This window comes from Eschrichtius robustus, chromosome 13 (assembly GCF_028021215.1).
Source record: "Eschrichtius robustus isolate mEscRob2 chromosome 13, mEscRob2.pri, whole genome shotgun sequence".
NCBI lineage: Eukaryota > Metazoa > Chordata > Mammalia > Artiodactyla > Eschrichtiidae > Eschrichtius > Eschrichtius robustus.
Genome location: NC_090836.1, coordinates 43,500,357 through 43,524,251, shown reverse-complemented (window position 1 = coordinate 43,524,251; position 23,895 = coordinate 43,500,357). Strand labels below are relative to the sequence as shown.

Genomic DNA, 23,895 nt, shown 5'->3' with positions numbered 1-23,895 from the left:
AACCTGGAAGAAATGGACAAATTCTTAGAAAGGTATAACCTTCCAAGACTGAACCAGGAAGAAACAGAAAATATGAACAGACCAATCACAAGTAATGAAATTGAAACTGTGATTAAAAATCTTCCAACAAACAAAAGTCCAGGACCAGATGGCTTCACAGGTGAATTCTATCAAACATTTAGAGAAGAGCTAACACCCATCCTTCTCAAACTCTTCCAAAAGATTGCAGAGGAAGGAACACTCCCAAACTCATTCTATGAGGCCACCATCACCCTGATACCAAAACCAGACAAAGACACTACAAAAAAAGAAAATTACAGACCAATATCACTGATGAATATAGATGCAAAAATCCTCAACAAAATACTAGCAAACAGAATCCAACAACACATTAAAAGGATCATACACCACGATCAAGTGGGATTTATCCCAGGGATGCAAGGATTCTTCAATATACGCAAATCAATCAATGTGATACACCATATTAACAAATTGAAGAATAAAAACCATATGATCATCTCAATAGATGCAGAAAAAGCTTTTGACAAAATTCAACACCCATTTCTGATAAAAACTCTCCAGAAAGTGGGCATAGAGGGAACCTACCTCAACATAATAAAGGCCATATATGACAAACCCACAGCAAACATCATTCTCAATGGTGAAAAACTGAAAGCATTTCCTCTAAGATCAGGAACGAGACAAGGATGTCCACTCTCACCACTATTATTCAACATAGTTCTGGAAGTCCTAGCCACGGCAATCAGAGAAGAAAAAGAAATAAAAGGAATACAAATTGGAAAAGAAGAAGTAAAACTGTCACTGTTTGCGGATGACATGATACTATACATAGAGAATCCTAAAACTGCCACCAGAAAACTGCTAGAGCTAATTAATGAATATGGTAAAGTTGCAGGATACAAAATTAATGCACAGAAATCTCTTGCATTCCTATACACTAATGATGAAAAATCTGAAAGAGAAATTATGGAAACACTCCCATTTACCATTGCAACAAAAAGAATAAAATACTTAGGAATAAACCTACCTAGGGAGACAAAAGACCTGTATGCAGAAAACTATAAGACACTGATGAAAGAAATTAAAGATGATACCAACAGATGGAGAGATATACCATGTTCTTGGATTGGAAGAATCAACATTGTGAAAATGACTATACTACCCAAAGCAATCTACAGATTCAATGCAATCCCTATCAAATTACCAATGGCATTTTTTACGGAGCTAGAACAAATCATCTTAAAATTTGTATGGAGACACAAAAGACCCCGAATAGCCAAAGCAGTCTTGAGGCAAAAAAATGGAGCTGGAGGAATCAGACTCCCTGACTTCAGACTATACTACAAAGCTACAGTAATCAAGACAATATGGTACTGGCACAAAAACAGAAACATAGATCAATGGAACAAGATAGAAAGCCCAGAGATTAACCCACGCACCTATGGTCAACTAATCTATGACAAAGGAGGCAAAGATATACAATGGAGAAAAGACAGTCTCTTTAATAAGTGGTGCTGGGAAAACTGGACAGCTACATGTAAAAGAATGAAATTAGAATACTCCCTAACACCATACACAAAAATAAACTCAAAATGGATTAGAGACCTAAATATAAGACTGGACACTATAAAACTCTTAGAGGAAAACATAGGAAGAACACTCTTTGACATAAATCACAGCAAGATCTTTTTTGATCCACCTCCTAGAGTAATGGAAATAAAAACAAAAATAAACAAGTGGGACCTAATGAAACTTCAAAGCTTTTGCACAGCAAAGGAAACCATAAACAAGATGAAAAGACAACCCTCGGAATGGGAGAAAATATTTGCAAACGAATCAATGGACAAAGGATTAATCTCCAAAATATATAAACAGCTCATTCAGCTCAATATCAAAGAAACAAACACCCCAATCCAAAAATGGGCAGAAGACCTAAATAGACATTTCTCCAAAGAAGACATACAGACGGCCACGAAGCACATGAAAAGATGCTCAACATCACTAATTATTAGAGAAATGCAAATCAAAACTACAATGAGGTATCACCTCACTCCTATTAGAATGGGCATCATCAGAAAATCTACAAACAACAAATGCTGGAGAGGGTGTGGAGAAAAGGGAACCCTCTTGCACTGTTGGTGGGAATGTACATTGATACAGCCACTATGGAGAACAATATGGAGGTTCCTTAAAAAACTAAAAATAGAATTACCATATGACCCAGCAATCCCACTACTGGGCATATACCCAGAGAAAACCGTAATTCAAAAAGACACACGCACCCGAATGTTCATTGCAGCACTATTTACAATAGCCAGGTCATGGAAGCAACCTAAATGCCCATCAGCAGACGAATGGATAAAGAAGTTGTGGTACATATGTACAATGGAATATTACTCCGCCATAAAAAGGAACGAAATTGAGTCATTTGTTGAGACGTGGATGGATCTAGAGACTGTCATACAGAGTGAAGTAAGTCAGAAAGAGAAAAACAAATATCGTATATTAATGCATGTATGTGGAACCTAGAAAAATGGTACAGATGAGCCAGTTTGCAGGGCAGAAGTTGAGACACAGATGTAGAGAATGGACATATGGACACCAAGGGGGGAAAACTGCGGTGAGGTGGGGATGGTGGTGTGCTGAATTGGGCGATTGGGATTGACATGTATACACTGATGTGTATAAAATTGATGCCTAATAAGAACCTGCAGTATAAAAAAACAAACAAAACAACTAATACTAAACTTTTATTGGGTTATTTGTATGGAAATATGTTAATATAAATGTTTCAGACATTACATGAAATTTCTAAAAATCTTATATTTGTATTTGTATGGGAGTATGTATGGAAATATGGTAATATAAATGTTTCAGACATTACATGAAATTTCTAAAAATCTTATATTTTGTATTTGTATGGAAATATGTATGGAAATATGTTAATATAAATGTTTCAGACATTACATGAAATTTCTAAAAATCTTATATGTTCTGGTATAATGTTATAAGTAATAATCCTAGTTATTACTTTAAAATGTATATCTCAGAAAAAACTAATTTTCTTGTCAACTGCATTATTATGAACTTTCATCAAATCTTTAACCGTGGTCATTTTTAAGTCTTTTGTCATTTACAGACAGTTCTGGGTGTACTCTGATGATTTTGCAAATATGTTCCTATAAAAGGGTTTCATCTTCAAGAAATTCATGGAAAAGACTCTGACAAGTACAGGTTTCTGGTAACTGACTGTACTGCTGAACTGAATGAATAAGAATTTTCAGAACTCTAATGAAAAACTGATGAACTCATAAAAGTGCTAACAAAAGATCAAGATGAAAAAAAAAAAATTAATTACATGGGACTGAGTGAACTGATGAGGATGAGTATAATTTTTGTGACTTTCTGTCTGAATTTAAAAAAAAAAAAAATCCCACAAGGACTCAGAGGCAAAGAATATACAAATCAATTTTCACTGCAAAGTAAAGGAGCTGTTACAGTGGAGGATTACTGGACTGAATGTCAATATTATGACATAGTATGAGTGTGTTTCATGTTTGGTAATTGCAATCATTGTTGCTTTTGTTGTGGTCATCCATGTACAATGCTTGGTGTCAGTCTATTTATCTCTTGTAAAAATAAAATACAGTGTGTGTGTGTGTGAAAAAAAAAAAAAAGAATTTATGAAAACAATTCCATTTTTAATAATGTCAACATCAGTATTTAGGAGTATATTTAATCAAGGTACAAGACTTGTTCTTATGTATGTAAAGTTGTATGTTTGAAATTACTGTAAAGTAAATTACTTTTCAAAAAAAAAAGACCCTCACCAGATCCTGAATTATTTCAAATAATTATTTCCCTGACAATCAATTTCCTTTACCAAACCTGCAGCTCTAGCCAGGCTCTCTGATCCTGTAGGCACCATACACATTCCACACTGTCTGGTCATCTAGCAGGTCCTTCCCCAACTCTCCAGCACCCCAAATCCTCACCATCCTTGTAGATCCTGCTCAAATTTCCAGCTTCCGGTTCTAATTTTACTGTTTTATAGTTGACCACCTATGCTCCCAAATAAGACAACCCTGAACATAAAGCAATCCATTTTCCCAATGAAAAGATTCAAAAACAGTTTTCGAGGCCAAACTTCTAGGGAAGTAGATAAAATAGTCAAATGTCAATTTACAGTATTTTATTTATGAATTTAGTTTTATAGGCATATTTTAAATTATATATTATTACTATCATGGAATAATCTCCAAGATATAATATTAAGTTTGAAAAGCAAGGTGGAGCGGCCGCCCCCGGAGAGCTCGGGGAGCGCAGGTCCGACGGCGACGGCGACGGCGACGGCGACGACGGCGGCGGCGGCGGCGGCGCCAACGGCGCCAACGGCGCCGACGGCCGCAGGCGCCGCCACCTCCATAGCTGTTTACCCGGCTGCATTGTGGGAGTTTGACCTCCGTCGCCGCCAACCGCCGCCTCAGCTTTCGCCACCGCCACCGCCGCCGCCGCCGCCGCCGCCGCCCACGCCATGGGACCCGTGACTGACGACGAAATCATACGGAAGCGTCTCCTAATTGATGGAGATGGCGCTGGAGATGATCGGAGAATTAATCTGCTAGTGAAAAGTTTCATTAAATGGTGCAACTCTGGATCCCAGGAAGAGGAATACAGCCAGTACCAACGTATGCTGAGCACACTGTCCCGATGTGAATTTTCAATGGGCAAAACTTTGCTGGTGTATGATATGAATCTCAGAGAAATGAAAAATTATGAAAAAACTTACAAAGAAATAGAATGTAGCATTGCTGAAGCACGTGAAAAAATTGCTGAGTGCAAAAAGCAAATTCTTCAAGCAAAACGAACACGAAAATATCACCAAGAATACGATGCATTGGCAAAAGTGATCCACCGTCATCCAGACAGGCGTGAGACATTAAAGAAACTAGAGGCTCTGGGAAAAGAATTAAAGCATCTTTCACATATTAAAGAAAGTGTTGAAGGTAACCTGGAATGGAAAAGGAAACAGTTTTACGTTCTTCTTAGTATCCTCTATGAACTTAAGCAAACACTGGAAAATGATGAAAAGCTCTCAAAGGTAGAAGCAGCTCAAGAAACAAGCATGGAAACTGATCCTAAACCATAGACCAACTAACCACTCACCATTCCCAAGAATATTGAAGTAGCAACATGATCTTAGTGTGTTCAGAATTTGTTGTGCTCTTGAGACATTTAAAGTTTTGGCAGTGAACTACTTTGCTTTTAAATGTTAATGCACAGTTCATTCATATTTCTTCACACAAAGGAAGATGACTTCATTATATATTTGTTTTTATTGAAATGCCTTTTTTATACTTAAAAGGTAGGAAGCAACATCCAAAAATGTTTAATAAAATGTTTTCAAGCCAGATATGTTAGTGCTCGTTGGTATTCTAGGTAGTTTTTAACTGGTAACATTGATTTGCTCACAAAATAAGTGGAAGACAGTGAGAAGGTGGCATTTCTAGGATGTATATGAGAAAATGAGTCAATTTCTGGAAATCGTTACCACTTTTGAAAATGAAGGCCATGAATAGGCTCTCAGGAGGGCTGTGAACTTGTGAAATTATGTGCAAAATGTTTGTGATGTATGCTTATTGTGGGAGAGGTTCAGTGATAGTAAGAATCACTGATATCAGAGGTAATTACAAGATGCAAAGTAAATCAATATGTATTACTTTCTAGATCTCTGTCCTTTATACTTGAGCAATGTGGTTGTTAAATGTTTTGTTGAAATGTTTTCTCTCTATCGTTTTGTTCTGTAGGAGTCATTTTCAAGAGTCTTGCAAAAAGGATTTCATGATCTTTTTTAAAAATTAAACTAAATCTGAATCACTTGTAATTGTCTTAAGTATTGAATTACATGTCTAATACTTGTTAGGTTCCATCCTTATCCGTTTATTTTAGTTCAGAAACATGGCACTTTGCATGAACCATACCTTAATAATGTTACATTTTTGTAATTTTAATACAAACTCGTATCTTTAAAAAAATAAAAAATAAAAAAGATAAATAAAAAGCAAGGTGGAGGAAACTGTTTAATTTGCTAACTTTTATCTAAGAAAGGGTGTTGGAACAAAAACATCTGCTTACACTTAAAAACATACAAAGGAAGAATGAGCCGTAAAAGATGTTTTTAAATAGTTTCCTACAGAGGAGGGAGGCAATGGGGTAAAGAAGATAAGGATAAAAACTAAATTTCTTTGAAGATAACTTATTTTGCACATTTTTTACGTAATTTTAAAACAAAATTAATTAATTTTTAAAAAACCAAAATTTTACATTTTAAAAAGCAATTCCCACAAATCAAAAACAAAATGAAAAAAAAAATAAAAAAAATAAAATAAAATAAAAAAAAAATGAAAACAAGTGCCAAACTGATGGCATAACTATTCCAAGAGAACTTATTCCAAGTAACTTTATACCATAAAGTTATAACTGACTGAACGTTCTTAGTGACATATATCCTAAGGACAAAAGGAATTTGAAAAGATCTTAAACTGCTTTTTAGTTGTCATATTGTTGGTCGTAGTGTTGGTGTTATTTTTCTGAGACTGTTGTGTATTGTGAGATAAAATAAATGAGTGATTATGTGAACTTTCTCTGGCACTCTCAGTGTGACTGAGATCTGGGGTTCTCAGAAGGTGTGAAAGCAGATACAGTTGCAGGACACATAGTCCTGAATTTGAATTGGAAGCACTGGAAGTATCAACAATGATATATTTTTTAATGCTTTAAAATTTGTAAATTTATGTTTCCTAGCTCTGTCTAGACTAAAGGCCTAGAAAAAATGATCAGCCAATAGCAATAAGTATCATTAGCACCTAGATTGTGGTCTCTTAAAATGCCATTTTCTCTTAAAAGACACTCAAAGACAACGAGGGTTGTGTCAAAAGGACTCAGGATCCAACTTAGAGAGGTCCCTTGCCAAAAACAGGACAATTTGAACATTCGTAAGGGTAATAACTGTAACAGACTGAATATATCAAATATGTTTAAATCCATGAGTTCACCATGTCACTTTAAAAATTAGCTAATTGGTCAACATTGGAGGATAATACTAGCAAACCAACTCATTATTTTGCAAAATAGTAAAAATTTATCCCGGCTTTCCTATTTAAATTGTACCATAGAGTGGTACCATAGAGTAGATGAGAGAAGCTTCTTATTATAGAAAAGAATAAATGAAGAAGGAATGTTAGAATTAGAACATCGCCATTTTGCAATCCCTAATGGACTGCATTGATTTTCAAGGCCACTAATATCACAAAAAGAGAAAACCAGACACTGTGTGCCTCCTAATGGGAGACCTTATCACCACCCATGAAGTAATCTCACCAAATAAATTGTCCCTGAATCTGATCAAGACTCTAAATCCAAATACCAATTTACCGAAAATACAAAGAAACAGAGTTCAGTGGGAAAAAAATACCACAGGAATATAATCAGCAAAACCCAGACAATGGAAAACTCTACAGCTATAGAACAAATCCTCTCCCCACCATCTTTTTTAAAATAAGTAATTGCAAGAAGAGAAAGAGAGAGAGGAAGGCAAAACCAATAGGTTAAAAGAGACAACAAACCAATCTCAATATGTGGACTTAATTTGAATACTGATTTAAACTAACCAAAATAATTTTTAGTTATTTATAAAATAATTTTTAAAGTTATGACATTTGAGACAATCAGAAATTTTTATCTTTTATGATATTAAAGAAATTATTATTTTCTCTTTAGGTGGTACTATGCTTATTTTTTAAAGAATCCTTATCTTTTAGTATTCATACTGAAATATTTACAAACTATTACAGATACGTAAAATAATGTTAACTTAGAAATACTACTTTTCTCACATTTTATAAAGTAATGTTATTCAAAATCTTCAGATACATCTTTAACATCAATGTTTTCCTCATTACCATGATGCTTTGAGTCAATTTCCCAGAGCATGTCAGTTTCACTTCCATCTAAGTTGTAAAGACTCTCATAAAATAAGTCAAGTCCTTTCTGAAGGATAACTTTTAAGTGGAAAAAACTTACCTTTATTTTACACTTATTTGTTATCTGTGAATTTCCTGACAGCAGGAGTCACATATTTTCATCTTTTTGTTCTCCCAGAGCCTAATACAGTAGCTTACCATTTTAAGTAGCCTGTGCTCCTGTAAGTTACAGGAGGGTAGGTACTGTGTCTTATGTTCACCACTATGTACCTAGCACCTAGTACAATGTCCAGTATGTGGTGGGTATCCAATACATTTTTTTTTTTTTTTATATAATGTTTTGGAGTTTCCCACAGGCAATGTTTGCTGATGGGGTAGCAAGGGAGTTTATTTATTCTCATTTTTATTTTTTTAAAATTTATTTATTTATTAATTTTTGGCTGTGTTGGGTCTTCGTTTCTGTGCGAGGGCTTTCTCTAGTTGCAGCGAGCGGGGGCCACTCTTCATCGTGGTGCGCGGGCCTCTCACTATCGTGGCCTCTCTTGCTGCAGAGCACAGGCTCCAGACGCGCAGGCTCCGTAGTTGTGGCTCATGGGCCCAGTTGCTCCGCAGCATGTGGGATCTTCCCAGACCAGGGCTCAAACCCATGTCCCCTGCATTGGCAGGCAGATTCTCAACCGCTGCACCACCAGGGAAGCCCTCCAATACATTTTGATGAGTAAATATTTATTAGTTTTTTTAACTCTTTCTCATATGATCATATATTTCCTCATAAAACTTCACATATATGTATACCTATATATTACTCGTATATACATATATACGAGTAATATATATATATAATATATATACAATATGTATATAATATATATTATAATATATATACTATATAATATATATAATAATATATATTATATATTATAATATATATTATATATAATATATCATATATTATATATATTACCTATATATACCTATATATACCTATATATATATACCTATATATTATACCTATGTATACATATGTACGAGTAATTTTTCATGTTGGCTTCCCCACAGGTTTGTAATATCTGGAGGGCAGGGACCAATTAATTACAATGCTTAGTACTGTCCACAGACACCTCACACAGCATAGAACACAGCAGGAATCTGGAGCGGGGCTGTAGTGCAGAGGGAGGGATGACTGACTTCTTGACTCTAAGACTATAAAAGCAAAATATAAAGAGCAAGGTCAATCATCTAAAATATTCAGGTTGAAAATCAACTTGTTGTTTGTTTCCCTAGTTTAGATGGGTTAATCACAGTCTAAAGTCACTGAATAAATGTTCATCCACTTTCTTTGTCCTGCCAAAGAAAACAGAGCCATTGTCAAACACCATCAGCCAGAGCATTTGAAAGGTCAGGCTTGAATGTGAATGTGTGGCCCTCGATTGGATCCTGGTTCAAATAAGCCAACTATTTTAAAAAACTATAAGGTGCTAACAGAAATTAATCAACTGGATGGGTATATGATTATATTAAAGAATTACTGTCAATTTTTAAGTAAAATAATAATACAGGAGTACATCATTTTATTATGCTTCACTTTATTGCACTTCACAGGTATTGTATTTTTTACAAATTGAAGGTCTGTGGCAACCCTGAATGAAGCAAGACTATTGGCACCATTTTCCAACATCATTTGCTCCCTTCATGTCTCTGTGTCACATTTTGGTAATTTGCAATATTTCAGACTTTTTCATTATTATTATATTGTTATGGTGATCTGTGATCAGTGATCTTTGATACTACTATTGTAATTGTTTTGGGGCGCCACATACCATGCCCATTTAAGACGGCAAACTTAATCGATAAATGTTGTCTGTGTTCTGACGAGCAGTTCCCCATCTCTCTCCCTCTCTTCAGGCCTCCATATTTCCTGAGACACAACGATATTGAAATTAGGCCAGTTAATAACCCTACAATGGCCTCTAAGTGTTCAAGTGAAAGGAAGAGTTATACGTCTCTCACTTTAAGTCAAAAGCCAGAAATGATTAAGCTTAGTGAGGAAGGCATGTTGAAAGCCGAGATATGCCAAAAGCTAGGTCTCTTGCACCAGTTAGCCAAATTGTGAATGCAAAGGAAAAGTTCTTGAAGGAAATTAAAAGTGCTACTCCGGGTTTCCCTGGTGGCGCAGTGGTTGAGAATCTGCCTGCCAATGCAGGGGACACGGATTCGAGCCCTGGTCTGGGAAGATCCCACATGCCACGGAGCAACTAGGCCCGTGAGCCACAGCTACTGAGCCTGCGCGTCTGGAGCCTGTGCTCCGCAATGGGAGAGGCCGCGATAGTGAGAGGCCCGCGCACTGCGATGAGGAGTGGCCCCCGCTCGCCACAACTAGAGAAAGCCCTTGTGCAGAAACGAAGACCCAACACAGCCAAAAATAAATAAATAAATAATAAAAATAAAGGAATTCCTTTTTTAAAAAAAGTAAAATAAATATCCTTCTTAAAAAAAAAAAAAAAAAAGTGCTACTCCAGTGAAGACACGAATGATAAGAAAGCAAAACAGCCTTACTGTGATGTGGAGAAAGTTTTAGTGTTCTGGATAGAAGATCAAACTAGTCACAACATTCCCTTAAGCCTAAATGTAATCCAGAGCAATGTCCTAACTCTCTTCAATTCTATGAAAGCTGAGAGAGATGAAGAAGCTGCAGAAGAAAAGTTTGAAGCTAGCAGGGCTTGGTTCATGAGGTTTAAGGAAAGAAGCCGTCTCTATAACATAAATGTGCAAGGTGAAGCAGCAACTGCTGATATAGAAGCTGCAGCAAGTTATCCAGAAGATCTAGCTACCTCAGAAAATCGATGAAGGTGGCTACACTAAAGAACAGATTTTCAGTGTAGACAAAACAGCCTTCTATTGGAAGAAGATGCCATCTAGGACTCTCATAGCTAGAGAGGATGTCAATGCCTGGCATCAAAGCTGCAAAGGACAGGCTGACTCTTGTTAAGGGCTAATGAAGCTGGTGACTTTAAGTTGAAGCCAATGCTCATTTGCCATCCCCAAAATCCTAGGGCCCTTCAGAATTATGCTAAGTCTATTCTGCCTGTGTTCTATCAATGAAACAACAAAGCCTGGATGATAGCACATATGTTGACAACATGGTTTACTGCATATTTTAAGCCCACTGTTGAGATCTACTGCTCAGAAAAAAAGATTCCTTTCAAAATATTACTGCTCATTGACAACGCCCCTGGTCACCCGAGAGCTCTGATGGAGATGTACAATGAGATTCATGTTGTTTTCATGCCTGCTAACACAACATCCATTCTGCAGCCCATGGCTCAAGGAGTCATTTTGACTTTCAAATCTTATTATTTAAGAAATACATTTCATAAGGCTGTAGCTGCCATAGATAGTGAATCCTCTGATGGGTAGGGGCAAAGTAAATAGAAAACCTTCTGGAAAGGATTCACCATTCTAGATGCCATTAAGAACATTCTTGATTCTTGGGTAGAGGTCAAAATATCAACATTAACAGGAGTTGGGAGGAAGATGATTCCAACCCTCATGGATGATTTTGAGGGGTTCAAGACTTCAGAGGAGGAAGTAACTGCCCATGTGGTGCAAATAGCAAGAGAACTAGAATTAGAAGTGGATCCTGAAGATGGGACTGAATTGCTGCAATCTCACCATGAAACTTGAACAGATGAAGAGTTGCTTCGTATGGATGAGCAAAGAAAGTGGTTTCTTGAGATGGAATCTACTCCTGGTGAAGATGCTGGGAAGACTGCTGAAATGACAACAAAGGATTTAGAATATTACATGAACTTAGTTGATAAAGCAGTGGCAGGGCTTGAGAGGACTGACTCCAATTTTGAATGAAGTTCTACTGTGTGTAAAATGCTATCAAACAGCATTGAAGGCTACAGAGAAATCATTCGTGGAAAGAAGAGTAAACGGATGTGGCAAACCTCATTGTCTTATTTTAAGAAACTGCAACAGCCAGCCCAGCCTTCAGCAGCCACCATCCTGATCCATCAGCAGCCATCAGCATCAAGGCAAGATCCTCCACCAGCAAAAAGATTATGACTTGCTAAAGGCTCAGATGATGGTTAGCATTTTTTAGCAATAAAGTATTTTTTAATTAAGGTATGTACATTTTTAGATATAATGCTATTGCATACTTAATACATTACAGTATAGTATAAACATAGCTTTTATATGTACTGAGAAACCAGCAAGTTTGTGCAACTTGCTTTATTGCAATATTCACTTTATTGCGGTGGTCTGGAATTGAACCTGCAATATCTCCAAGGTATGCCTGTATTGTGATATGGTGATTATGTCATTTTTTTAAAAAAAGGGCCCAGGCTTCCCTGGTGGCGCAGTGGTTGAGAATCTGCCTGCCAATGCAGGGGACACGGGTTCGAGCCCTGGTCTGGGAAGATCCCACATGCCGCAGAGCAACTAGGCCCGTGAGCCACAACTACTGAGCCTGCGTGTTTGGAGCCTGTGCTCCGCAACAAGAGAGGCCGCGATAGTGAGAGGCCCACGCACCGCGATGAAGAGTGGCCCCCGCTCGCCGCAACTAGAGAAAGCCCTCACACAGAAACGAAGACCCAACACAGCCATAAATAAATAAATTTTTAAAATTAAAAAATAAAAAAAATAAAAATAAATAAAAATAAAAATTAAAAAAGGGCCCTTAATCTTAAGTGAAACATACTTAATTATACGATGTCTGGGATCTGGAGAATGGGTAGACCCATAAATGAAACAAGATAGGTTGTTTGTTCATTGTTGGAGCCAGGTCACGGGGTACTTCAAGTCTCTCTACTTTGGGATATGCTTAAAATGTTCCATAAATTTCAAATATATTAAAGTTTGCTTAAAATCATAAAAAATGAAAAGAAAGGAACATCAAGTCTCATTGGTCTGTGCTTGCTGCAGATTCCTCACCAGTTGATTATTACTTCCTCTGATACCGTCATTATTTATGGCTGAGAGGATTTCTTAACCATGGATTTCCAGGGTTCCTATGTTCCTATGGGCTTCAGAGGATTATGTGTGAGCGTGCATTTTTCTCGGGAGAGGGTCCATAACTTTCATCAGATTCTCAGGGGAGCTTGTGACTCAGAAAATATTAGAATCGTGAGAACCACACTGTATAAGTTTAGGAGAAAAAGGAAAGGAGGGAGGGAGGGAAAGAGAAAGGGAAAGAAGGATGAACTAGAGAAAAGACCCTGTTTCTGTATGTCTTACTGGCTCATGAGAATGACCCACTATGTAAATGTGAATTGACTTGGGTGCCTACCTGAAGGACTAAGTAAGATAAAAAGAACCAAAAGGGTTAAATACACATTAAAACATTGAAACTGCAAGGCATATCGTGAGAAAGAAAGCACTGTTATAAGCCTTGACAAATGAATGAATTATAGCTGAGTAGCAGACCAGATTCTCACTTACAGTTAATGGACAAATTAAAAGGCAGGCGTGGGGCTGAGTCTTACATAATGGCCCCAGATCCTTGGAGCAGACGCAGAGGCTGCAGGCGAGGGGGAAGCAGCAGGCAGTGGAGCCCACCTTGAGCCCTCTCCCTGACCCCTCGCTGCGGCTCCACTCTGAACCTGCAGGGTGGTAGTACTGCCAGACTCAGCTCAGCCTCCTTTCCTGAAATCAGTCTCAGACTCTTTCACCTACAAAGCCCCTTTCATCTTTTTTTTTTAATTAATTAATTCATTTTTTTTTTGGGCTGCATTGGGTCTTCGTTACTGCACGCGGGCTTTGTCTAGTTGTGGCGAGCAGGGGCTACTCTCCGTTGCGGTGCACAGGCTTCTCATTGTGGTGGCTTCTTTTGTTGCGGAGCACGGGCTCTAGGTGCGCGGGCTTCAGTAGTTGTGGCACGTGGGCTCAGTAGTTGTGGCTCGGGGGCTCTAGAGCGCAGGCTCAGTAGTTGTGGCACACGGGCTTAGTTGCTCCGCGGCATGTGGGATCTTCCCGGACCAGGGCTCGAACCCGTGTCCCCTGCACTGGCAGGCGTGTTCTTAACCACTGCGCCACCAGGGAAGTCCCCCCCTTTCATCTTTTATCCAATGTTTTCAGATAACACCCTCCTACCCCACCCACCCAACAACAACGAGTCAAGTATTTATTGAGTTCTGATACACAATCATTTTAAAATCAACAAATACAGAAGTGACTTCCAGGGTTTCTAATCAACAAACTGAGTCACCACAATTAGTACTGGGAACAAATATTTACTGAGCACTTACTGTATACCTAGCATTGTGCTTTACACACCTTACCTCACTTAATCCGCACAACAGTCCTAAATCAAGGCTAAGTAAGATCTCACAAGAGTTAAGTGAGATAGAAGGAACGTCAACTCAAGTCTCTCTGTATTAACATTATATACTACAGTGCATTAACATCATACACTAACATTGCCAAAAGCAAAGAACCTGGTCATTTTAGAGAGCTCTGGTCACCTAATCATGGATTAATGTCCACAGTGAAAACAGCTCAAGATCGTCATATTATTATCTTCTTAAATCCTTGTACTTCACGCTGCCTTTGCTGACCAGAATTCCAATACTTCTCCATCTCCTTATTCACTTCCCACTCCCTCTTCATCCAGAAAGCCCATGAATTCTGACCCCCTGTAGAGCCCATCACTCAATCTGACCCACAGATCCCCAACTCTCTAATGCCCTCAATTTGACTTCCTCACTGAATGCAGACAACCTATAGCAAGAAAAAGGGGTTCCATGAGGATGTGTGCAGCTGTTCTAGACCCCCTCAGTGGCCGTGAGCTCCTGAACACCCATGAGCTTCCTATTCTGACTCTTCAGCAGCCTGCTAGGGGCCTAAAATTCCAAAGTAGCTCTGGTTTCTCAGTGACTTTTTTATTGAACCCCACTTGGAGTCACTCCTGTTCCATACAACTTACTAGTTAGCACATCGTGGTTGGCAGAATAATGGCCCCCAAAGGACTTGCACATCTTAATCCCTGGAACCTATGAATATGTTACCTTACACGGCAATGGGGAATTAAGGTTGCAGATGGAAACAGGGTTGCTAATCAGTGGACCTTAAAATAAGGACATTATCTGGATTATCCAGTGGGATCAATGTAATCACAAGGATCCTTAAAAGTGGAAGAGGGGGCTTCCCTGGTGGTGCAGTGGTTGAGAGTCTGCCTGCCAATGCAGGGGACGCGGGTTCGAGCCCTGGTCTGGGAGGATCCCACATGCCCCGGAGCAACTGGGTCCGTGAGCCACAATTACTGAGCCTGCGCGTCTGGAGCCTGTGCTCCGCAGCAAGAGAGGCCACGATGGTGAGAGGCCCGCGCACCACGATGAAGGGTGGCCCCCACTTGCCACAACTGGAGAAAGCCCTCGCACAGAAATGAAGACCCAACACAGCCATAAGTGGATAAATAAATAAATAAATAAAAATTAAAAAAAAAAAAAGTGGAAGAGGGAGGCAGAAGAGTGGAGCTGGAGAACGAGGTTTGATGACAAAAGCTGGGTCTGAGAGATGCTGTGTTGCTGGTTTTGACTGTGGAGGAAGGGAACTGTGAGCCAAGGAATGCAGGCAGCCTCACGAAGCTGAAGAAGTTAAGGAAACAGATTCTCCCCTAGAAGCTCCAGAAAGAAACAGCCCCGTCCAACACGTTGATTTTAGCGCAGTGAGACTTGTGCTGAACTTCTGAACTGCAGAACTGTAAGATAATCAATTTGTGTTGCTTTAAGCCAGTAAATTTGTGGTCATTTGTTAGGGCAGCAATAGACACTAATACATACATTAATGGCTTTCTAACTAGCAAAACCAGAGTAAACTTGTTACTACCTTACAGGAAACAACCAACCTCTCCATTATCTCAGATTTGCTGCTGTTACCTAGCAGCAGATTTAGAATAAACACATTGCTTTTCTGTGTCCTGATTACCACTGTGGCAGGCTTAACTGAGAGCCCTGTCTACCCTGCCAAGGCAAACCATGAGGTAAGACAATTATCTACAAGTTCAGAAGGAAGTAAATTTGCAAACTGAATTGTCCCCCCAGCATGCCTCAATTCTCTGCTTGGCAGGAAAGTCCACACCTCTCCTACTGAAGCTCCCCAGTAGAGATGGTAACGCCAGATAAAGAGAATGCTCACATGTTCCCCAATTCCCACACAGGAAAGGAACACCTAGTGTGTGGGGAGGGGCTGGAGGCATATGGATTGTACATTGCAAGGCAGGAAGAGGAGAAGCTGCTATGGTTGATACTTTTGTTCAGTAACATTCAGCAAATACATACTGACTGCTCCCCATGAACTGACCATGACTCTCAGAAAAGTTATCCGCTCTCTACAGAGCCATTCATTCGCTCAGCAAATATTTATTGAGCACAAACACGTGCCAGGGCCGCTGGGCACTAGCATCCGAGTTTTTCAGGTCTACTTTAAAACATGAAGTGTGACTCTCTTCCCAACCGCCAAGCTTCCCAGTTATCAGCCATTCACCAGGATTTGTTATTCTGAAGATTTCTTCAAAATCTCCCGTTCTGAGCCGGCCTGATTCACATAAAAGCCTTGGTAATTGCCCAAATTCACTTGCTCCCCGCTCCACCACTTGCACCCTCTCTGAACCTCCCTGCGGTTCCCAGCACCACTTGGCTCAAGTGCTGCTGGTTTCAACCTCTCCAGCCTTCTCTTCCAAAAATTCTTTCTGTTCAGTTCTGGAAGTGCTGATCGTGAGAATTTTGAAGCTGCAAGTTGTCCCTAGTTCCAGTCCAAACTAGGAGCTCTCCCTCAAGCTTTCTGATCTTCTTCCACTCTTACTATCCCTTTTAAGAGCTCACAGACTCCTAAAATTGCAATAACCACCTCCGGTGATCTCATCAAAATTCAATAATGCAGGCCTTCATTAACTCATCCTAAACTCCACCAACAGCCGCCTAGCTGGCCTCCTTCATTCCAGCTCTTCCCACTCTAATACATCCTTTGTACACCTTGCCACACGTATCTTCCCAAACACGTTTAAGTGCTCATTTTTAATCAGTCACCGGTCTAGGTGTCAGAGACACAAGCCACGGTAATGTAGAGTGATTAAGGACACTTCTTTAGAGACAGCCAGCTCTGCCACTTCTTAGAAGTTACTTAACCACTCTACATCTTGGTTTCCTCATTTGGAAAATAAGCATAATAAGGGCATGTAAGTTTCAGGGTTATTGAGAGAATTAAAGGAGACAATGCATGGAAACCACTTGGCAGCGTACCTGGCACATGGCAAGCACTCAATACAAGTTAACTTACATAAACAACATGAAAGGGAGCTGGCAGGTTAGCAGCAGAGATGAACATGTAGATTCCACAAGTTAGGGATGGAAGAAGTTATAGCATGTGGTGGTGGTTGTGAGCAAAAAAGACTGAGTGATAAATTCTGATGGTGACGTGGAGCCAGACGTTAAAGATTCAAATGGAATATTCTAGGTGGAGAGGAGGGGAAAAGTTTTCCAGCTAGAATACCTGAGCAAAGGCACAGCAGCAGAGAAAGGAGAGCTTTCGTGTAATAAAGCAATGACCATCTGAGGCTCTGGGCTGATACTGACAAGACCAGGAGCTCCTTAAAGAGAAGTACATTGACTTGGGACACAAGAGAGTCGTTCATTCACTCAGCAACTAAGCACAGATTTTATACCAGGCACTGTGTAGATGACAAGATTTTCAACCCAGTCCCTGCCCTCATGAAGCTTCTATTTGAAAAGATAATAATCAAGAAATCAAAACAAGAACACTCCAGATAAGTTATATATGCTATTAAGAAAATAAAGCAGAATCATATGAAAGAGATTAACTGTGAGTCGAGGCCAAGAAAAGCCACCCTGAGGAGGGGGCATCTGAGTTGAGTCACGAGAAGGCCCAGGTAGAAGAATGTCCACAGGAATGACAAGAACAACGTTCTTGAGGCGTGAAGGAGCTGGTCATATTGAAGGAACAGAAAGATAGCCAGTGCAGCGGTGAGTGGTGAGAGAGTGGAGGAGAGGTCGTCAGGGAGGGTGGGCAAGGCCCTGGTCACAATGAAGCTTGGTAGGACACAATAAGGAGTTTGGATTTTATTCTAAAGTGTACTGGGAAGCCACTGAAGGGTTTCGAGATAGGATATGACATCTGATTTGTGTTTTTAAAAGCTCTCTCTGGGGGACTTCCCTGGTGGCATAGTGGTCAAGAATCTACCTGCCAGTGCAGGGGACATGGGTCCAAGCCCTGGTCCGGGAAGCTCCCACATGCCGCAGAGCAACTAAGCCCGTGTGCCACAACTACTGAGCCTGTGCTCTAGAGCCCGCGAACCACAACTACTGAGCCCACACACCTAGAGCCCGTGCTCCACAACAAGAGAAGCCACCCCGATGAGAAGCCCGCGCACTGCAAGGAAAAGCAGTCCCTGCTCAATGCAACTATAGAAAGCCCGCGGGCAGCAATGAAGACCCAACACAACCAAAAATTAATTAATTAATTAATTTAAAAAAAAAAAAAAAAAAAAAAGCTCTCTCTGGGACTTCCCTGGTGGCGCAATGGTTAAGAATCCACCTGCCCAAAGAATATACAAATCAATTTTCACTGCAAAGTAAAGGAGCTGTTACAGTGGAGGATTACTGGACTGAATGTCAATATTATGACATAGTATGAGTGTGTTTCATGTTTGGTAATTGCAATCATTGTTGCTTTTGTTGTGGTCAAAAAAAAAAAACCCAACTCAATGTGACTTGAGGACAAATAGGAAATGTATTAACTCACATATCATTAAACAGTCCAGGGACAAGACTGGTTTCAGATTGAAAAAAAAAAAAAAATGATGCTTAGTGATTCTTCAGCATGATACTGGGTTAACCAGAATTTATTTTCTGTATATATGATATGCATATATACGTGTGTGCATGTATATATATGCATATATCTTTCAAATTGAAAAGAAAAAAAGAAACAGAAGTTCAAAAAAAAAAAAAGAATCCGCCTGCCAATGCAGGGGACACGGGTTCAACCCCTGGTCTGAGAAGAACCCACATGCCATGAAGCAACTAAGCCCTTGTGCCACAACTAATGAGCCTGCGCTCTAGAGCTCGTGAGCCACAACTACTGAAGCCTGCGTGCTCTAGGGCTTGCATGCTACAACTACTGAGCCCACGTGCTGCAACTACTGAAGCCCGTGCACCTAGAGCCCATGCTCCGCAACAAGAGAAGCCACCGCAATGAGAAGCCCATGCACTGCAACAAAGAATAGCCCCCGCTCACCGCAAATAGAGAAAGCCTGCACGCAGCAACGAAGACCCAACGCAGCCAAAAAAAAAAACAAACAACCTCTCCCTGGCTGCCATGGGGCAAGTGGACTGTAGAAGGAAGAGCAGGAGGAAACTGTTAGGAGCCAGCACAGTAGTCCAAACCAGAGAAAACAGCCTAGACTTAGGATATTTAGATGTGATGCCTGGAATCTCAGTTTACATCAAGTTACACAGTCTGCTCACTTTGCAACGCCTGCTCCCTTCCACACAGCTCAGTTGGCACATAGGAGGCTTAGTTGGTAACTTTCAATCGATTGACTGTGTCTCCCCCAAGTCACCCCCATTTCCTTTCCTCCTTCTACCCTTGTTTCTTTTCCACCCTATATCTCAAGTACCCATTTGCCCATCACCTGACTCAGCCTTTACAAGGTCCTGCTGTTCCCACTCCATTCTTTGCTCTCTCGTCACCCCACTGCCCACAAAAGTTTCATGAACTAGATATAAGAGATAATTATTTTCTGTCCTATCCCAGAAGCACTCAGGAATTATCGTTTTCACAGAGCACTAACAGAAGCCTGGGGGTTATTATGATCTTGACAATACAACTGGAACACATTCTGCATGTTAAGGACACTGTCTCCTCACATTCGTTCCAGCCTGTTCTCCCCGCTGCAGCCAGAGAAATCTTTCAGGAGGAGAATGTAATCATGATCTCGTTAGCTCTCATTCTCTCTCTGGCTCCTCTCTCTTTCTCTCTCTCTCTGTATGTTATGACCCCAGAGTACATCTCACACCATTCCCCTCATTGCTCCCTATGGCTCCATCCACAATGGCCTTCTTTCAGGTCTTCTAACCAGATGTGCCCCCTCTGCTGTTCTTTGTCTCCAAAGCCCTTTGATCTCCCTCTTCCCTCAGTTGACACTTATTCTTTAGATCTTTGCCCAAATTTTCCTCCTTAGCAAAATCTGTGATCTGAGGCCAAAGCTGGAACCATTGTGATATACACTCACAGCACTGCATATCTTCCTTTCTAAGCATGCATCACAGTTTATAAATAATACATTTATTTGTGTGACTGATTAAAATGGTTATTCACACACACACATACACACACACACACAGACACACTCAATGGGATCATCTAGTAGTAAACTATTACCAGGAAGAAGAGGAGTGAGTCAGTGATACACATTTTGCTACAAACTCAAGTTTTCTCTGCCTCTTTACAGAAACCATCCTGACGTCAACATGGTCCTTGTTTCAAGACCTGTCATCCTTCTGAGAAGGTCCATCATTCTCTTCACAGCCCTCCACTTCAGACTTGACCTCCCTTCAACACCTCTTTCCAGAGCAGTAACCACATCATCACGTGATGGGCACAGGAAAGGGGGGAGTGAGAATTCAATGAGCTCCCACTCCTATACTGGTTGCCACACAATAAACATCATTTTACAGAGCTCTTTCACAAACAGCGCCTCATTTCGTCCTCAAAATCACCCTGTGAGGTAAGCAAAGCCGATATTATCATTCCCATTTTGCTAGATGGGGAAACTGTGGTTCAAAGAGGCAAGTGACTTACTCAAGGTCACAAAGCCTGTGAGAGGCAGATGTAGGATTTGAACGTATAGTCTCTGACCCCTAGTCCAATGCTTTACCTTACATTAGCCACCCCAACAGTTGGGTTATCAGCTACTTAAACCTAGTTTCCTCATTCCTTTAAATAAACACCTGTTCCTGACCCCTTAACACTTCCCCAGCCCATTTCCAGTTCCCTTTCCAGAACTTGACAGCTGGCTGTGCAACGGGATGGAGGGAGTCATAAAGCTGACCACACTGACAAGGTTTAGGGTTTGGTCTCAGCCTCAAGTCTTTCTAAGCTCTTCCTCTGAGCCAGTGAGGAACCAGAAACCCCCAGAAATAAAAACACAAAGAGGAGACATGCCTCACCAGAGCAAGGTCCCTGGCTACCCTTTCTCCCACGTTCCAGGAGGACACGGCAAGGCCAGAAGCCAGCCTCTTTCCCAGCAAGGAGGATCCGAGGAGAACAGAGGTCACCGGCCGCGGGCCGTCAGGGCTCCTCAGCCGGCCACGCAAAGGATGCGGCTCCCCCTTTTGGCCCAAGGTCACCCATTCGCAGCCCGGGCCCGATCCCCGACCGCCCGGAGCGCCCCCTGGTGTCCCGAGCTGGCCTCCCCTCGCCCTCAGGGAGTGGCCTGCGGAGCCCCGACTCGGGGGCAGAGAAAGGAGGGTGGGCAGAGGATGAGGAGGCTGAGCCTCGGGGAGGGGCGGGAGGCGGAGCCCTACCTGATAGCTGAGGACGCCGTCCGGCTCGTTACTCCCGGCCCGCATGGCGGAGCCCAACTAGGTCTCGCCCGCGGGCTCCAGGCCGAACGTCAGCAGTCCACGCACTCTGGTCGGGTTTGAGGAGATCGCCCGAGCGGCGACCCCTACCCTGGAGCCAACAATCAACCATCAGCCGCCGCCGCCGCCTCCATAGCCGCCGGCCCGGGAGGCCTCGCCGCAGCCAATCAACGCGCGGCCTGTGCGGCCAATCAGGGCGCGGAGCACCGGAGGACGCTGTCCGGCGGTACCCTGGACTACCAGGAGGAGGAGGAGGGAGCCGGGGGAGCCAACCGCTCTGGGGCCCGGTTGCCATGGAAACCGCCTCCCTCCCTTCAGGGGCCTCTGGGTTTGAAGGTCCTTCCGACTGCTTGCTAGAGATTGAAAATTTCGTGGTTCTATTTGAGGATGCACCTGACCCTTGAAAACGGAGAAAGTGTCGGTTTTGTCTATCGTGATTTTGTTCCTTGGGTGTTGATTTTTAAATTCTGGGGAACCATCCCTTGGGGTTGCAGAAGGAAGGAACTGAGGGTGAGGGGGAAGGGCCTTCTGAAATTACTTGTTAATCCGCGAGCTAGTGGCCAGAGTAAAGAGTATTAACGAGAAGCAGGCAGGCAGTGATCCGATCCCCTCCATGGACTCACTGCAGTTTAGGTCTTCTCCCTGGGTCTCAGGTTGGCAGTACAAGCACAGAGTTGAGCTAAAGATGATTGTTGAAATAATTCCACAAAAATGCTTCCAGCTTTTCCGAGAAATGATCTAAGGCAAATTATTTAACAACGGAAGAACTACTGATCTAAGGCAAGGTTAGAAACCCATGAGTAACACATTCAGTTTGATTTGGGTTTAAAAGAAAAGAGAGGCTGGCCATAATCCAGCCAATCCTCTGTCCCCAAGAGAAGTAAAGGGGTTTTTGCTTTATGTCCACTATCAGACTGTAGGTGAGTCCACATTATTAAAGGAAAAAGAACAGTTGCAAGTCATCCTCGGCCTCCAAAGAAGTTACACTTGGGGAAAATAGTATGGTTGGTGCATGTTAAAGTTTCAACCCCTGCATACCACTCCTTGTGTTGGCCCTAAAATCTGAAACAAGGTTGTGCTTCAGTGTCCCTGAGGCAGAACCATGTTTCTGGTCTCCGGTTTAAGGCCTTGGTCCTGTTTCTTAGTGTTCATTGCGACAGTCTCTTCCCTAATTCATCACTTCACTAATCCTGTCCCTTGAATCTGGAATTCACCCCCATTTTTGCCCATCGAAATCTTAATCATCCTTCAAAGTTAGTCTCAAAGGCTACCTCTTCCAAGAAACCTCAACTCTCCCCAACACACCTAGGAGATGTTATCACTCCCTCCTCTGAATCTTCATAGCACCTCATAACTTTCTTATAGCAGTTACCATGCTGTGGTTAAGTACTTTCATTAAATGTTGACTTTAGCTTACTATAATATTGTAAGTTTTTGAAGGCAAAATTATTTTTCTTATGCCCTTCTGTATACTCCACAGAGCCTCAGAAGAATGCTGGGCACATAGAACATAGCTATAAATGTGTAAGTTATACAAGTTGTATAAATATATATACATAATTTATAAATACATAAGTGAATATATGTGCTTTTAATTCAGTCTAACCAAAAACATATTGAACACCTAAGTACAAGCCCAAATGGCACTGAAGATGCAGAGAAATCTAAAATAAAATACAGGGAGTTCCCTGGTGGCACAGCGGTTGGGAGTCCGCCTGCCAATGCAGGGGACACGGGTTCGAGCCCTGATCTGGGAGGATCCCACATGCTGCGGAGCAACTAGGCCCGTGAGCCACAACTACTGAGCCTGTGCCCTGGAGCCCACGAGCCACAACTACTCAGCCCAAATGCCACAACTACTGAAGCCCACACGCCTAGATCCCGTGCTCCGAAGCAAGAGAGGCTACCACATTGAGAGGCCTGCGTGCCGCAGCGAAGAGTGGCCCCTGCTCGTTGCAGCTAGGGAAAGCCCACGCGCATCAGCGAAGACCCAACGCAGCCAAAAATAAATAAATAAAAATTAATTAATTAAAAAATAAAATAAAATACATATCTCCAAAGGGCTTACAGTCTAATCAGGGAAATAGGATATATGTTAATATGATGACAAGACAATAGAACATAAAACAAGAGCCATATGAGTAACATAGACAACAAAGTTTATAAAAATTCAGAAGAGAAAACGATCTTTATGACTTGGGACACTTTAGGAACACGACACAGAGGACATGGGTTTGGGCTAAATCTGAAAACAGTCGAGCCAAGGTAAGGAGAGCAAGCATCTC

The 23,895-nt window shown here is 41.3% G+C and overlaps 1 protein-coding gene and 1 pseudogene across 1 annotated transcript in view; one reads left to right on the top strand and one right to left on the bottom strand.

Moving 5' to 3' along the window:
• The window catches only part of SLC4A8 (solute carrier family 4 member 8), an 86,625-nt gene extending 64,886 nt beyond the window's left edge, over nt 1–21,739 (bottom strand). Inside the window, exon 1 of the mRNA XM_068561875.1 lies at nt 21,554–21,739. Coding sequence (XP_068417976.1) covers nt 21,554–21,598 — 45 coding nt within the window. The 5' untranslated portion in view covers nt 21,599–21,739. The remainder of the gene's footprint in view (nt 1–21,553) is intronic.
• Nucleotides 4,556–5,268, top strand: LOC137775544 (THO complex subunit 7 homolog pseudogene; annotated as a pseudogene).
• Nucleotides 21,740–23,895: the final 2,156 nt, after the last annotated feature.